At 38.4% G+C, this 17,389-nt stretch overlaps 1 protein-coding gene across 1 annotated transcript in view; it reads right to left on the bottom strand.

The window, feature by feature from the left end:
• Nucleotides 1–5,774: 5,774 nt before the first annotated feature.
• Nucleotides 5,775–17,389, bottom strand: part of fam117bb (family with sequence similarity 117 member Bb) — a 91,376-nt gene continuing 79,761 nt past the window's right edge. Inside the window, exons 5-8 of the mRNA XM_056464730.1 lie at nt 12,048–12,191; nt 9,924–10,134; nt 7,776–7,899; nt 5,775–7,649 (exon numbers count right to left, since the gene is read on the bottom strand). Of these exons, the coding sequence (XP_056320705.1) occupies nt 7,391–7,649; nt 7,776–7,899; nt 9,924–10,134; nt 12,048–12,191 (738 nt within the window). The 3' untranslated portion in view covers nt 5,775–7,390. The remainder of the gene's footprint in view (nt 7,650–7,775; nt 7,900–9,923; nt 10,135–12,047; nt 12,192–17,389) is intronic.

Raw genomic sequence — 17,389 nt, 5'->3', positions numbered from 1 at the left:
TACAGGCCTGTGGGGACTGAAAGAAATGATTTCCATCATACTTCTCTTGACTCGTGTCCATCATGTGAAGACATGCATTAATGCAGCATCATTGTCTCCACTAGGCGGTGTGTGTGAGCCCGTCTAAAAAACACACACGTGAGAGACAGAGAGCCAAACACGCAAATATTTTCATTACTTCACATTTTTGTTCTCAGCGAGAGATCAAACGCACTTCTAATGACACTTAAGGCTGGAAGGTTTTGTTTAATGTTTTTGGGCTGCTTTTGATTCCAGCACCAACTAATGATCATGCTTCACATCATCCAACAAAACCAGATTATTACTGGAAAAACAGCTCACCCCGAACTCAAAAAACACACTCAGACCCTCATTTGGAGCGAGTGCAACTTTATTCTGTCGAGCTTCGTACAGACATAACAGAGTATCCCATCATACATCACTGTTTCCAAGTTGTATTGACGGATTCTTAAGGCAAGACACCACAGGTCAAATAAGCAAAAAAAGAAAAACGACATAAATATTAAAACGTATAGTCGTCACCTACTTCTTCAAGTAATTGAATAAATAAAGGATTAGGCTAATACTATTTTATCTTCTAAAATGTTAGGTTTAAGTCAGTGTGAAATCGAAATTTACAATGTTTGTTTTGCTAGCGCACATTGTTGTTCTTTAGGTGAGCAGTTAATCCATGAAAGTTAATCCACTGAAAAAAGAAGTTTGTTTTGGTAATCTTCAATCAAAATCTTACCATTTGATTCACGTTTGGAGTTGCGGTCCTTCTCTGTTGACGTCATTTTGACTGTTTCAGCCACTTCTTACCCTCGCCTATAGCAAGCCGTTTGACAATTAATTTATAACCCCTACTAGTATTTTTTAGATACTATCTTTTCCATTAAAGGGCCATGAAACCCATTTTTCTGTTTAAATCTACCTCAGAAAGTTTTCAAAAAATGCTCTGAGATGGGTGTGGAGCACTGTGAGCAGAGGGACTAGGACTAGTACTAGAGGACTAGAGGGAATAAGGACTAGTAACATGAAAATAAATACTAGTACGGGTTATTATAAATTAAATGTCAAAACAGCTTGCCATACCACGCCCCTCTTATCGTTGGTTTGTATCCACGGTTTGTACAAGGAAATGATGGCAAAAAGAAAACCCCACCACCCTACCGTTTCAGTTAAAAGTATATTAGCATACTGAATTAAAAGTCTCAGCAACTCACAGTTCATGCGGACTTTAAATATGCAAATGAGGCATTAATTTATTAAATATGCGCTAATTTGCATATCAGTCTAGCACAAAATCTGAACAAAGAATGAAGTCAGGTTCAACATTCTTTATTTATTTGACTGAATAGAATCGAGGGTTTTTTTACATACAGAATTTTTTGGTAACGCTTTTTATCACTCCATAATTAAGAAAATACTATGAACTCTATACTATGGAACTTTAGAAAATAAATAGGCCATGAATAAAACTTTGAAAGTTGGTGTACAGAAATAATGTTTTTTACTTTGAGTTTTTGTCTTGTTTCTAGTTCAAATATCCAAAAATTCTTAAATCAAGAAGCATTTTTTAGACAAGTAAAGAAACATTGTCTTGTTTACAGAAGTGATAAACCAAAATTAAGTGAGTTTTTGTCCCATTTTACTCAATTGGCAGATTATTTGACTTGTTTTAAGAAAAAACTCACACGCTCAATTTTCTTTACTTATTCTGTTATTTCTAAAAACAAAACAATGTTTTTACTTGTATAAATGTTTCTTGATTTGAGATTTATTTTTTAAGATAATTGGACTAGAAACAAGACAAAAAAGCTATGACAATGAGGGGGAACAACTGCCCTTTAAAAGTATTGTAATTGAAATATAAAGACACAAATGAATAAATCTGTGTGAAGAAACCTGCAATGTCTCGCCTTAAACATCTGACTGATATTTCACTCTCATTTTAAAACCTAAGGCCACCACACATGTAAAAGTATTGGCCCTACAGCGAGAGTTCTTTCTACTTCAATACACATCCTAAGGAGATATGCAAAGCGCTTGATAAAACATTATCAAATTTGTGTTTGAGCAAGAAACTTTCGGAATCTTGTGCCGCTGCCAGAAGAGATTGCTGCTTTTACATTCCTGAGGACTGATCTACGATAGTAATCACAGGCTGGGAGATTATTTCAGCTCAAGCATGCAGGCTCTGTATAGCTCCAACCGATTCACAATGCTGGTATAAAAAGTGCTAAGTTGGGTTCGCGTTGGGTTTCGTTTAAAGCTTGACTACAACAGTGAACAGAAACATAGGAACTCAAACAACTTTGAGGAAGCCTGGACACAACCGCACCAAACATGAGATGGACTAGAGTCGAAACTGGAAATCTGAAATCACTCTTTTTCAACTGGGTCTATTATTATCTATTAAAGGAAGAGTTCACCCAAAAATGAACAGTCTGTCGTCAGTTTCAAATCTGTATCAATGTGAAATACAAAAGTATAGATTTGTAAGAATATTGGTAATCAAATTGTTTCAAAAAGTATTTACATTACATGTACACTAATTGACAAAAGTCGATCCCAGTTGTAAGAGCAACAAACTGTTGAACTGCATCCCAAACATTACAAATACTGCAGAAGACCTATTAGAACCCAAATGGACCCAAGAGTCTCATAGAAATCAGTCAAGTTTGGTGAAGGAAAAATCATGGATTGGGGTTGCATTCAGTATGGGAACATGCGAGAGATCTGCAGAGCGGACGGCAGCATTAACAACCTGAGGTATGAAGACATTTGTGCTGCCCATTACATTACAAACGACAGGAGAGGGCAAATTCTTCAGCAGGATAGCGCTCCTCATACTTCAGCCTCCACATCAAAGTTCCTGAAAGCAAAGGAGGTCAATGCGCTCCAGGATTGGCCATCCCAGTCACCAGATATGAATATTGTTGAGCATGTCTGGGGTAAGATGAAGGAGGAGGCACTGAAGATGAATCTAAAGAATCTTGATGTCTTTATTAATAGGTTATTTGAGTCATCAGTCAGAGATGTATGGATACAGTCCTCCAAGCTCATGGTAGTCATAGACAGTAGTAATTCTTTTTCTGCTGCACCATGACTTTATATTCTATAATGTACTTTATTTCTGTTAAGTGACAAGACTTTTGTCTAAGTCAAGTCAGATTTTACTGTCCTAATTAAATAGTTAAAAATCAAGGCATGATCATATTTTATTTTGGTGAAATAAGCGTAATCTAGAGGCCTTTGCCTTTCATGTGAGTCACTTCTGATAAAAAATGATTAACTAGAAGTCAAGTTATTTGTTGTTCCTAAAACTTGGATAGGCAACAAGACTTCTCTCAGGTAGTGTATACAGTTAAGCCCGAAATTATTCATAGCCCTGACTTAAAGTTTTTTGCTCAAATGTAAATAAAAGCTGAGATTTTTTTTCACAATGATGCCTCTTGTATGTTTGTCCATCTTGTACATCTTTTGGGAGAAGCCTGTGTCATTTCCAGTCAAACATTTAATAAAAGTAACTTTAAGTCAGAAAATGCCAGGGGTATACAGTTGAAGTCAGAATATTTAGTCCCCATGTTTAATTTTTCCCCCAATTTCTGTTTAACGGAGAGCAGATTTTTTCAACACATTTCTAAACATAATAGTTTTAATAACTCATCTCTAATAACTGATTTATTTTATCTTTGCCATGATGACAGTAAATAATATTTGACTAGATATTTTTCAAGACACTTCTATACAGATTAAAGTGACATTTAAAGGTTTAACTAGGTTAATTAGGTTAACTAGGCAGGTTAGGGTAATTAGGTAAGTTATTGTATAATGATGGTTTGTTCTGTAGTCTAGCGAAAAAATATCGATTAAAGGGGCTAATAATTTTGACCATAAAATGGTTCATAAAAATTAAAAACTGCTTTTATTCTAGCCGAAATAAAACAAATAAGACTTTCTCCAGAAGAAAAATTATTGTCAGGCATACAGTGAAAGTGTCCTTGCTCTGTTAAACATCATTTGGAAAATATTTAAAAAAGAAGAAAAAAAAATCAAAGGGAGGCTAATAATTCTGATTTCAACTGCATATAAAATATTTCAAGTAACAAACCTTTAAAAAGTTTGCTTATCCATTTTGTGCGTCTGGAGAAGTCATTTGCTGACATTAATTCAACACCTTAATAAAACTTCAGGGATTATAAGTAGAATTTGTGCAGAAAGACTACATTACCCATGTTATTGTACTGAAAATGATAATCATTATTGAGTTGGAACCAGTAGTGTGGCAAAAGATAACTTTAACCCCACCCATTCTTATGAAGCAAGGCAAATGACAGAATCAAACAGTACATTTTATGTTAATATATATACACTCACCGGCCACTTTATTAGGTACAACTGTCCAACTGCTTGTTAACGCAAGTTTCTAATCAGCCAATCACATAGCAGCAACTCAATGCATTTAGGCAAGTAGACACGGTCAAGACATTCTGCTGCAGTTCAAACCAAGTATCAGAAAGGGGAAGAAAGGAGAAGATTTAAGTGACTTAAGTGATTTAAGTGAGAAGATTTAAGCGACTTTGAATGTGATATGGTTGTTGGTGCCAAAGGGGCTGGTCTGAGTATTTCAGCCATCTCTAGAGTTTACAGAGAATATTCCGAAAAAGAGAAAATATCCAGTGAGAGGCAGTCTGGGATGCCAAAGGTCAGAGGAGAATGGCCAGACTGGTTTGAGCTGATAGAAAGGCAACAGTAACTCAAATAACCACTCGTTACAATCGAGGTATGCAGAAGAGCATCTCTGAATGCACATTACGTCGAACCTTGAGTCAGATGAGCTACAGCAGCAGAAGATCACACCGGCTGCTGCTCCTGTCATCTAATAACAGGAAACTGAGGCTACAATTCACACAAACTCACTAAAATTGGACAATAGAAGATTGGAAAAACGTTAGGTTTGACGAGTCTCGATATCTGCTGCAACATTCGGATGGTAGGGTCAGAATTTGGCATCAACAACATGAAAGCAGGGATCCATCCTGTCTTGTATCAACGGTTTAGGCTTGTGGTGGTGGTGTAATGGAGTGGAGGATATTTTCTTGGCACACTTTGGGCCAATTAGTACTAACTGAGCTGTCAACGCCACAGTCAGTACTGAAGGCAAAAGAGCGTCCAACCCGGTACTAGTAAGGTGTTCCTAATAAAGTGGCCAATCAGTGTATATACATACATACATACATGTACTGTATATAAACATGAAATGTATTGCTTTTTAATACATTGAACATTGAATTGGATATATATATGGAAATATAAAGATTTTCGTCAATCAGTTCACAAGAGCACGATGCTACATAAATGTGTGAATTGTTTTAAAATAGCTGTAAAGACCACCTTCTTTCTGTCTGCTGGCCGAACACGACTGTGATTGGTTGTGCTGTAACAAAGTGCACAAAAACAAAATATTTATAATTCACCACAAAAAAGAAAACTGATTATAATCAAATTTGTAGTTGCCATTCATATCCTTTTCGTTCATGTATTGCATTTGGAAGAGAAAAAAAATAAATCGATCAGAAGACAAAAGAAGATATTTTGAAGAATGTTGGGCCCAAACTACACTGGACTCCACTCACTTTCATTATTCACACACTGTAAAACCCAATAAGTTAACGTAACTCAAACCATTTAAGGAATCTGATTGCAACAAACCATTTAGGTTCAAAAACTAATCCTAATGAGTACTGTGAACTTAATCCATTTGAGTAAATGAAGCAATTTGAGCACAGTGAAACCCAATAAATGAAGAGAACTCAAACCAACTGAGTACTGTAAAACCCAATAAGTTAAGTCAACTCAAACCATTTGAGGAAACTGATTGCTACAAACCATTTGAGTTAAAAAGCTAATCTATATGAGTACTGTGAACTTACTCCATTTAAGTTGAAGTAATGAGGTATTTAACTAATCATTACCTTTAACACTGAGTTCAAAACTCTTTTCAAATGAGTAGAATTCACTTTTAGTCAATTTTGTGTTAATTACACTCATCAAACTATTGGGTTTTACAGTGCACACAAAACTGAGACATTAAAAGAAAGCAAGTCCTCCTTGGAACGATGTGAGTAAATGATAACTGAATTGTCATTATTGGGTGAACTCTCTCTTTAAGTGCCCTTATAATTCAATCTTCACGACTGTCACTGACTGAGCCACAGGAAACTGTCACTTTGGCCAAGTCTACAGAAGCACTGGTGTGACCTGCATAGTAAGATGATCCAACTTGCTTTCTAACAAAACAATGATAAAAACAATGACAGCACAGGAAATATGTTTCAATTCTCAACGAGGTATAGAGTCTATGATGAAAATGACAGAAAATCCAGCAGCCTAGTCATTTAGACAGTGAAACGGAGACCAGATCTGTGCTGTTTTTAATCACTTGAAATCTAATGATACACAAACACACACGCACACACATTTGACTGAAATTAATGCATGCATTAAATCAATCTAGTGACAAAATTGTGCTCTGACTTTGTAAACTATTTCACTAGTTTTCAATATCAACATGAATGTTCTGAATTGTTAACTAACCGGACTTTTCGATGTTGGACTTGTCCTTCTTCTAACCACTCCTCTGGCTAAAACGGCTTAATCATTGCGAGGGGTGTGAAAACATCCCATCTGTCCACCCAGAGCCTGTCATGCCCTCCTCTCAATCTCTCACTTTGTTCCCTGCTGGGTTTGAAGTTCAGAGTTTAGACCCATACGCATTTAAAACACATTTTACAGCTAGGCAAACAAAAGAATCAGGTTTACAGGCTGCCTCTGGTGTAGCTGTTAACCAGCTATCTCTCTCTCTCACACTTACTAATCTTATCTTTAGCACCTTTCTGTCTCCTTATCACCAGTGGGAAAAGGCAGAAACCTGACTGACTGAGCTAAACGGAAAAGGCCAGCTATTGGGATTCAGAGACCTTCATCAACCCAGAATTCATTCTACCAGGTCTCTTGGTCTCTTGGTATGAAATGTCATCATTTAGCTTCAATGATGTGAAAGAAATGACTCGATCCACTGCAAACTATTATAAAATATACATTTGTTAATCTATATAGCCACCTCAGTACTGAGTCTTCCAGAAAAAGCTCAGTAGATTGGTATTCTGAGATGCTTTCCCTCATATCTACGGAAAGTACGATAAAAAGCTAAATGCGTTTATTACAAACCCAGATCCCCCAAAATGGCCTCTTTGTTCTTTGAGAACGGGCACAAAGCTAAAAAAGTGTGCATAGCAAAAGGCAACCGTTACACTTTCACCCAACGTTCTCCAAGAGTCAGTTGAAATGCAGTTGCTAGGACACTGAATTGGGGAGGGCGTGTCTAACTCTCTGACAGACATGAGGAAGGGACGGAGCCTGAGGGCTGCTGGGACAGCATGCAGGTTCTCCGTGGGACTCTCGGCTCGGGTTCGGGCGTGAGCCGGGTAGAGCTTTGGTTCTTGAGGTTGTTGAGCTCCTGTGTGGCCATCAGTGGTTTGGGAATGCTGACCAGGCAGAATGCAGAGCCGCTCTTGGGGATGAAATTGACCTTGTTCCTATCTGGACACAGGAACTGTGGGATCTCTCGTGGAGGCCTGGCCCTGAGGAGATGTAAATGCAGAGTGATAAGACAGTGAGAAGCACCGACTCAGCTTTGAAGTCGATGTACGTGTTGAGCTATCATGGTTTCAGAGTGCAGATAAAGCAGGGCACGCTGCAGAACTCACTGTGTTTCCTCTGTGAAGACCTTGACTCGCTCGCAGCCCTCGGGAGGCTCGCGCTTAAACATGAAGCTGTTGTTGGGCTTCGGGGATGAGGCGTATTTAGGTAGGGGTGAGAAGGATGCAAGATCTGTGAAAAAAAAGTTTTTTTACACTTGATAAAGCTACCTCTACAGTACGCCATTTCACACTGCTCATACTGTAATTTACCATGGGTTAACAGTTAATCCTGGGTTTTTACTGTACAGCACCTTTTCTTCACTCTAATTGATCCGCTTTGTTATATTTTCTCCCTCCTATGCTGACAATCTGTTGTATTTTTTATAAACAACACAAAAGCTCCACAGCATGGTTTCAGATATAACTTAGCTTAGCCTAGCCTAGCTTAACTTAGCTTGACATGACTTCCCCTAATCTAACATAACCTAACCTAACCTAAACTATAAATAACATAAAAGCTCCACAGCAGGGTTTCAGATATAACTTAACTTAGTTTAGCCTAGCTTAACTTGAATTTAAACTTGAACTTGAATTATCTTATCTTAGCTTTACTTGACTTCCCCTAACCTAACATGACCTGACCTAACCTATAAACAACACAAACGCTCTACAGCAGGCTTTCAGATATAACTTAACATAACTTAGCTTAGCCTAGCTTAACTTAGCTTAGCTTGACTTATCTTAGCTTAACTTTACTTGACTTCACCTAACCTAACCTATAAACAGCACAAAAGCTTCACAGCAGGTTTTCAAATATAACTTAACTTAGCCTAGCTTAACTTAGCTTGACTTATCTTAGCTTTACTTGACTTCACCTAACCTAACCTATAAACAACACAAAAGCTCCACAGCAGGGTTTCAGATATAACTTAGCTTGACTTATCATAGCTTAGCTTGACTTGACTTCATCTAACCTAACCTAACCTAACCTAACCTAACCTAACCTAACCTAACCTAACCTAACCTAACCTAACCTAACCTAACCTAACCTAACCTAACCTATAAACAACACAAAAGCTCTACAGCAGGGTTTCAGATATAATTTAACTTAACTTAGCTTAGCCTAGCTTAACTTAACTTGACTTATCTTAGCTTTACTTGACTTCACCTAACCTAACCTATAAACAACACAAAAGCTTCACAGCAGGGTTTCAGATATAACTGAACTTAACTTAGCTTAGCCTAGATTAACTTAGCTTGACTTAGCTTAGCTTGACTTGACTTCACCCAATCTAACATATAAACAACACAAAAGCTCCAAAGGAGGGTTTCAGATATAACTTAGCTTAGTCTAGCTTAACTTAGCTTGACTTGACTTCACATAACCTAACCTAACCTATAAACACAAAACCTACATAGCAGAGTTTGAGATAAAACTTTAACTTAGCTTAGAATAGCTTAGCCTAGCTTAACTTAGCTCGATTTAGCTTAGCTTAGCTTGACTTGACTTCACCTAACCTCACTTCACTTCACTTTACTTCAACTTCAGCCAGTGTTGTTACTGTTAACTAAAACTACAACAATTAAAATAAAAGGTGGCTTGACTTAAACCTAAATAAAATTAATTAGGTGCCTGGAATACAAATTTGATCGTGTTTAAAAGAATGGATCTCCCCAAAATGAAAATGTGCTGTTAATTTACTCTCAAGCCATGTAGACTTACTTCTGCAATAGAATAATAGACAAGATTTCTAGCTGAATTTGAGGTCCTTGGTGATTCGTAAAATGTAAATTAACAACAACCCTCACTTTGAGATTCAAAAAACACTGTGTAACACTTTAGTTTAAGTACCAACTCTCACTAACTAGTGGTGTATTACCTGCCTATTATGAAGATGTTGGCTGTTTGTTTGTCGGATTCTGCATTCCTTAACTATTAATAAGCAGTTTATTGAGCTTAAAGTCATAGTTAATGGTTTATTTATAGCGAGGATTATATAAAAGGTTAGCAAAAAACATACATGCAAAACAAAAACAATTTAGCTACAACTATATATTTGCATGGTCTAAATATGAGCAAACTAAGAGCAAATGTTTTAGCGTGAACTATCCCTTTAAATGTGTATCCTGCACATTTTCACAGATGGAAATGGCTTCAGGGCATGTTGAGCTGCCCTGAGTGTGTATGTGGGTGTGAAACACCGCGAGTTGTACCTTTCTCATGGCCATCAGCCAGAGTCTGATCCTCATGGGGCGATGGACTATCACTGCAGGACTCGCTTGGCACACTCAGGAACGTGGGTGAAATGGACTGAGAGCGGCTGCTGCTGTTACTGCCCGTTGCCGTGCCTAGGGGCGTCTGTGTGTCGATGCTGCGCTGGCACAGGGGAGGAGGAGCCCGATGCCCGTCTGGAACCTCCTGAGGCTGGCCAGAAGAAAATGCCAGTGTCATATACAACAGAACACAGAAATACGATTTACTGCACACTAACATTGTCAATACATACTACATAGATATTGAAATATTTGCAGCTCACTTGGCCGTAAGACAAGTTGAAGTGTTTTGTTATGGGTTTACAGCTCACCACAGTCTAGTATGTTCCACCATAACTTTACTCTTTGTTCATTTATTAGTTGATTTATCATTATGCAGTTGAATACTTAGAAAAGCTTAGTTAATTTTCTCACCCTCAGGCCACCAAAGGTCTTCAGTCCAACGTTAAAGAAAATTTGAAGCTGAATCCATGATCTTTGGTGATTTACAGTGCATCCGGAAAGTATTCATAGCGCTTCACTTTTTCCATATTTTTTTATGTTACAGCCTTATTCCAAAATGGATTAAATTCGTTTATTTCCTCAAGATTCTACACACAATACCTCATAAGGACAAGGTGAAAAAAGATTTTTGAAATTGTTGCAAATTTATAACGATCCACCGTTTTTATGTGGTCAAATTGATAAAATGGACTGAATGTGTTTATATCACCCCAATATGACAGTCTATACACTATACCTACACACATGTCTGTCCAAACAGCTTGAAAAGTAGATTTTTCACCATAGGTGCCCTTTAAGAAATATAGCCTACTTTCTTAATATTTTTGTCTTCATAAAATTTTTGTAATTGATATATATATATATATATATACTGTATATATATATATATATATACAGTTGAAGTCAGAATTATTAGGCCCCCCTGAATTATTAGCCACCCCATGTTTATTTTTTACACAATTTCTGTTTAAGGGAGAGCATATTTTTTCAACACATGTCTAAACACAATAGTTTTAATAACTCATCTCTAATTACTGATTTATTTTATCTTTGCCATGATGACAGTACATAACATTTGACTAGATATTTTTCAAGACACTTCTATACAGCTTAAAGTGACATTTAAAGGCTTAATTAGGTTAACTAGGCAGGTTAGGGTAATTAGGCAAGTTATTGTATAATGATGTTTTTTTCTGTCTATTAAAAAATATATAGCTTAAAGGAGCTAATCATTTTGACCTTAAAATGTTTTTTAAAAAATTAAAAACTGCTTTTATTCTAGTCGAAATAAAACAAAGAAGACTTTCTCCGGAAGAAAAAATATTATTAGACATACTGTAAAATTTTCCTTGCTCTGTTAAACATCATTTGGGAAATTATAATCAATAATTCTGACTTCAACTATATATTTTTAGGTTATTATTTTTTACAGCTTTACAATAATATGTTTGTGCATATACATTAGATTATTCAGTACCAAAGCAAAATTTGGAACTAATCTTAAATTTTGAGAGACAGAACAAAACGGGAGATGAGTCTGAAATACGGGAGAATAACGGGAAAAACAGGAGTGTTGGCAGGTATTTATACTGTACATGTGCTTCAATGGACAGGTTAAATATATGTCAAAAAATAAACACAGCTAGAAAAAGTTAAATATTAAATAAGTAAAAAAAAATAATATTTTGTTTGTAAAATTTTCTTAAATTTACAACAATTTAACCTGCCATCATCATTAGCCAAAATTTAACCCAAAGTCTATTTTATTTCTTTATTTACTGAGCCAGTGAAAATATTGCCAGAGCAAGTGAAATATGCAGTAGTAGAAAACCTCAACACTGAGCCATGCGTGAGGTTTTAACTCAAATTAAGATATGTATAATAACGGTGACTTTAATTAATGCTTTTGCAATATTTCTTTGTGGTCAAAAATTGTCTCAAATTTCGATATTGTTAAGGTATCATTACAACAATAATACACTGTGTTTTTAGGGATTCTCTGAGGACATCAGATGATGTATTAAAGAACAATTTGTGCAGGATAACGTCAAGCACACTCACAATAAGTTGCTCCTCTCTGTCTCCTGTGTCCCGGATAATGATGCGCTCGATCTCCTGATTTAGCCCCTCCACACTGTTCCGGAAACGAGAGACGGAGGATTTGGAGATGGGAATAGAGATCAGAACACTCTTTGGAATTGGAGCCTGGAACAGGACAGGATAAGAAGGTGTGATTATTTGCTCTATGTGAAGTTTTAAGAGCAGCACATGTTAAAGTGTTGGTTTTTGGATCTGCTTCAACTCAATGGTGTTTCAGTGAGAGATGGATTTGATTTTGTTCCTTGTCATGCTTTTGTTCTCTTACGTCTTTTTGATGTTACCAATAAACCTAAAAAATAATAATAAAATAATAGTTCTTTACATTTATATAGCACTTTTCTGGACACTCAAAGCATTTTACACATTGGGGTGAACCTCCTCATCCACCACTAGTGTGCAGCATCCACCTGGATGACGCGACGGCAGCCATATTACGCCAGACTGCACACCACACCAGCTTCATCCAGAATAATGAAGCCAATTATGATATGGAGATGGTTAGGAGGCCATCATGGACAGAGGCTGGTGGACAAATTTGGCCAGAATGCCAGGGTTAAACCCCTTCTCTTTTTCGAAGGACATCCTAAGATTTTTAAAGACCACAGATTGTCGGGCCTCAGTTTAACATCTCATCTAGAAGATGGGTCTCACTGAGCAGTACAGAGTCCCCATCCCTATACTGGGGCGTTAATACCCACATAGACCACAAGCTGGGCAGCCCCTGCTTGTCGCACTAACACCACTTCCAGCAGCAACCCAGCATTCCCATGTGGTCCCCCATCCAGCTACTGACCGGGTGCAGCCTTTCTTAGCTTCAATGGGTGACTATGTGAGACTTGCAGAGAGCTAGCTGCCGGCCTATAGTACTGTGTATATATATAAAAGAATATATATTTGCAGGTGCCGATAACCTAGTGGTCAGTTTGCCGACATATAGCACAAGTGTGCTGCAGGCATCCTGAGTTCGAGTCCAGACTTGCGGACCTTTCTAATCCCATCCCCCACTCAGCCACAAATATACTATCCTACCATAATAAAGGCAAAATGCCAAAAAATAGATATTTTTAAAAATAAATTATAACCAGGGCCGTCGCTAGACCCCATTTACTGGGGCACGTGCCCCAGTAAAAATCACCAGTGCCTCAGTAATTGCTTTGAGATCCGATTTACTTTAAATGCAAGTGAAATTTATTAGGAGCGATAATCCCAGAATAAAGATGTCATTCTCTATGCAACCGAACCAACGCTGATGAAAGCAATGTAGTTTAATCAAAAAGCAAACTGAGCATGTGCGCAGAAAAAACCATAACCGCGCGCCTCATGCACCGCTCCTGCTTGAGGCTGATGCGCTGCTCTGGTGTCCCGGTTGTGAACATGCATGACGAAAAATAGCCACGCTGCTCAAGCACCGCTCAGCGTAAAAATAACTGTATAATACAATACTGATATATATATATATATATATATATATATATATATATATATATATATATATATATATATATATATATGGAGCTGTGCCCCAGTAGAGCTTTATGTCTAGCAATGCCCCTGATTATAACACATTTTTATGTAATGTATTTTTTATTATTTTTGTTTTAATATCCATATAAACCTGTTACTGTATATTAGAGCAACTTTTTTTTGCTCTTATTGAATCTTTGTTTATATATACAAAGATTTTTAAGGGTGCTTTCACACTTGGTCTGAATGCCTGGTCTGAACCCAAGTTCGATTGTGCCTTGCCACCTTCTCGGCTGGTTTGTGTTTACACTGTCTGTTTTCCTTCTGGTACACTTGCGTCATCAAGCTGCTGTTTTGTGTATAGCTGTTTCTAGGTGACGGCCACATGCAAAGCGGCAAAATGGAAAGACGTACACATATAACGGTCGTTCTGCTTTTACTGAATCTTTTGATTTTTTTTTACCAAAATACACAGAGCCACTTGCATCTATCTGCCTCAAACTATTAAAAACATTTAGAACATCACACGATCTCTGCAGAAGTCATTTTTATTGGAAACAAGCAGACTTTATCACTGTTTGCACTGGGTCAGTCCTGCTTGTCGCCAAGGTAGGTGATACACTGACATACACATACGAATGTACTTTATAAAACTGAAGTTTGTTGTATAATTGGTTGTTCACTTCCTTTATTTGGTACGAAAGCATTCATATTAGAAGTTAACCGTACCAGAGTTCGCACGAACCGTACCCCAGACCACCTCTTTCAGGCAGACTCGGGTACAGTTCAAGGGTGTGCACCCGAGTTCAGAAGACAGCTAAACGTATCATACTCTGACGTCAAACGAACCCCGGATTTTGCCAATTAGGATGTCATCCTGGATTAACATCTATGTTGCTCCTGAAACATCCTTCCTGTTAGAAAATGTAATCCATATCTAATCCCTATTCCAAAACCTAACTGTAAATCATTCCCAAATTCAGAGGGGATTAATAGTTGGATAACAATTATGCAGAAGCAAATAGGTCTAACTGTAAGCCTAAACTTAACATAAACTGTAAATGTATCCCTTAAATCTGATTGGCTGATTGGAATTTTGTCACTTCCTTGGTGAAGTCATACTAACCGTTTTGATTAGAACCACATTTGCAACAGTGAGTGATCACCTGAAACCATCATCACAGCTGTGTAATAAGTGGATGTGTGTGTGGCTGGTGTGTGTGGGTGCAATCTGCAAAGCACAGAGAGACTGCCTCAACATGACAGCAGATACTGAAAAACCCTGAAGGAAAAACCCTGACTCAATGTGTGAAAACTTCTAGCCACAGCATGACACAAACCCTTAACATGCACACACTGAACTTTATACATGAAAAGTCTACTTCAGCATAGAATGAACTGCATATGTTATACTTCAGCATATGGCTTGCTTTACTCACAGCTAAACCACTATTTTGAGTACTAGAAACAATGGTGACAGAAACTGAGGAGATTATGTTGTAGTTGGAGCTGATTGATAGCTGATTTACACTCACTTACTCACTCACTCACTCACTCACTCACTCACTCACTCACTCTCCTCTGGCTTATTCTCTTCTTTATAAGGGGTTGCCACAGTGGAATGAACTGCTAATTATACTAGCAGGGCCGGAGCGTCCATAGAGGCGACCTGTACGAAACCCAGAACCCCCACCACACACCACCCTCACCCCATAGGGCGACAGAATATTGAGGGTGGTCACTTTCCGGTTGAGGGCAGTGTTGCCTGATTGGTCAGTTTCCATGAAATGACATAAGCGGGTATAGAAAATATGGAAACTTTCGAGACCATCACCCCCCCCCCCCCCCCCCAACTTAGTGTGATTTTCGTGACTGTTCACCCCCAACCTCTCACTTAGCGTGATTTCCAGATGACTGGGCAGGGTTTTTTTTTGCATTTCTGCTGGTTTTGGATAGTTTTCGGGCTGAAATCAGTGAGCTACATCTGGCAACGCTGGTTGAGGGCAGCGTGATAGTTCTTTGCCTAGAGCAGTAGTTTAGCTTGCTCCGGCCCTGTATACTGGGTACTTGTTTTACCTGCTAATACCATTTCTGCCACAACACAGCCCTGAGAGTGCACCTCATGCAGCCCTCGGTGCTGTGAATCTACCCACATACTCTCCCATTTGTATCCATCTCCCATATCATTACACTTATACTGCTTGTGTTTGAACCAAACCAGGCTCATTCTGATTGCATACCCCTCTATACATTTCTGGAGAGAGCAAAATACGTCCCAGGAGCAACGTTTTTTTGTGCAGTTTTTGTTTTCACAACTCCACCAGAGGTTGCTGTGTACGCTTTTTCAGATCTCAAATTTTCTCGTGGTTGCCATATGCGCCTGCTGTTCTCATGTAAATCCACCAGAGGCTGCTGTCGATTTACTGACAGACCAACTGACTGAACCTACCACCCTCCCTCTTTCCAAAACCCAACCAATAGTGTTTTAAGGAGCACCGATTGACCCGCCCTACCCCCTTTCCCTCCTTTGTGTTAAAAAACAATCCAGAAAACAAAAAGCCCTCTGATTTTTACCACGTTTTCAGACTTTACGTTCTCACTCTGTTATTTACTTATTTAATTTTTTGACTCGTCTGCTCGACCTGCTTTCTGGAACCATTCTTCACTGGACTCAAACCCCATTGTCACAGTCAACTCCGCTCTGCATCTCAAGTCCGCCGACTTTCAAGTCGAGCTACCGGACAAACTGGTAACAGCAAAAAAGCCGCCAGTTAAGCAGTCAGCTGGTCAGCGAGAAAAGGAACAGCATCATACCACCCTGTAACATTCGTTTTAAAGGGAAAATGCAGCCAAGCGTAGCTATGGCTACATAATTCGCGATCTCAAAAAATTTATATAGGGCTACGTTTTCAGAATGAGCCTGTTTTGATTTGGACTGTAGGGGAAACTGAAGCACAGAGAGGAAACCTACTTGAACAAGGGAAAACATGTAAACTCCACACAAAAAAGGCCTCCTGACCCTGCAAAACAGTTCCTTTTAATAAAATTACTAGATCACTCACTTTCCTTTAGCTTATACCCTGCTTTTTTCAGGGGTCGCCACAGAGAAATGAACCACCAGTTACTCTGGCAATAGTTTTACACAGCAGATGCCCCTCCAGCCACAATCCAGAACTGAGAGTCGACACCAAGTAGCGGGAAAAACTCACACACTCTCTCATTCACATACTACAACCTATTTAGTTCACCTTCACCTATCCAATTCACTCATACCACATGTCCTTGGACTGTGGGGAAAACTGGAGCACCTGGAGGAAACCCACGCAAACAACATGCAGACTCCACACAGAAAGGCCTTCTGGTCTAGCCGGGACTTGAACCAGCAACCTTCTTGCTGTGGGGCAACCATGCTAACCACTTAGGGAGAGATGATGTTGGAGATGAGGTAAATCGGTTCTGTGCATTTATGATGGGAATGCATTTGAGTAAACCAGATTCTACCAAGTCAACCTATCACAGATCTCATGGTCCATCTAATTTTGTTGCTAGCCACATTTTAGGCTTGTTCTGAAAAAGCCAGAGCTACATATGGCTGTATTTCATCTTTTAAATGAATGCAATGGGGCGGTGTGATGCTGTTCCTTTTCTCGCTTACCAGCTGATAGATTACCTCCGAATGGATGGCTTTTCCGCTGTTACTAGTTTGAGATGCAGAGTGGAGTGGACTGTGACAATGGGGTTTAAGTCCGGTGAAGAACCGTTCCAGAAAGTGGGTAAGACAAAAACAGAAGCCAAAAAATAAAAAATAAACAAGTAAATAACACGGTGAGAATGTGGTA

The sequence above is a fragment of the Danio aesculapii genome, chromosome 9 (assembly GCF_903798145.1).
Source record: "Danio aesculapii chromosome 9, fDanAes4.1, whole genome shotgun sequence".
Lineage (NCBI taxonomy): Eukaryota > Metazoa > Chordata > Actinopteri > Cypriniformes > Danionidae > Danio > Danio aesculapii.
Note: the sequence above shows the minus strand (reverse complement) of the source record. Positions and strands in the feature narration are given on the sequence as shown.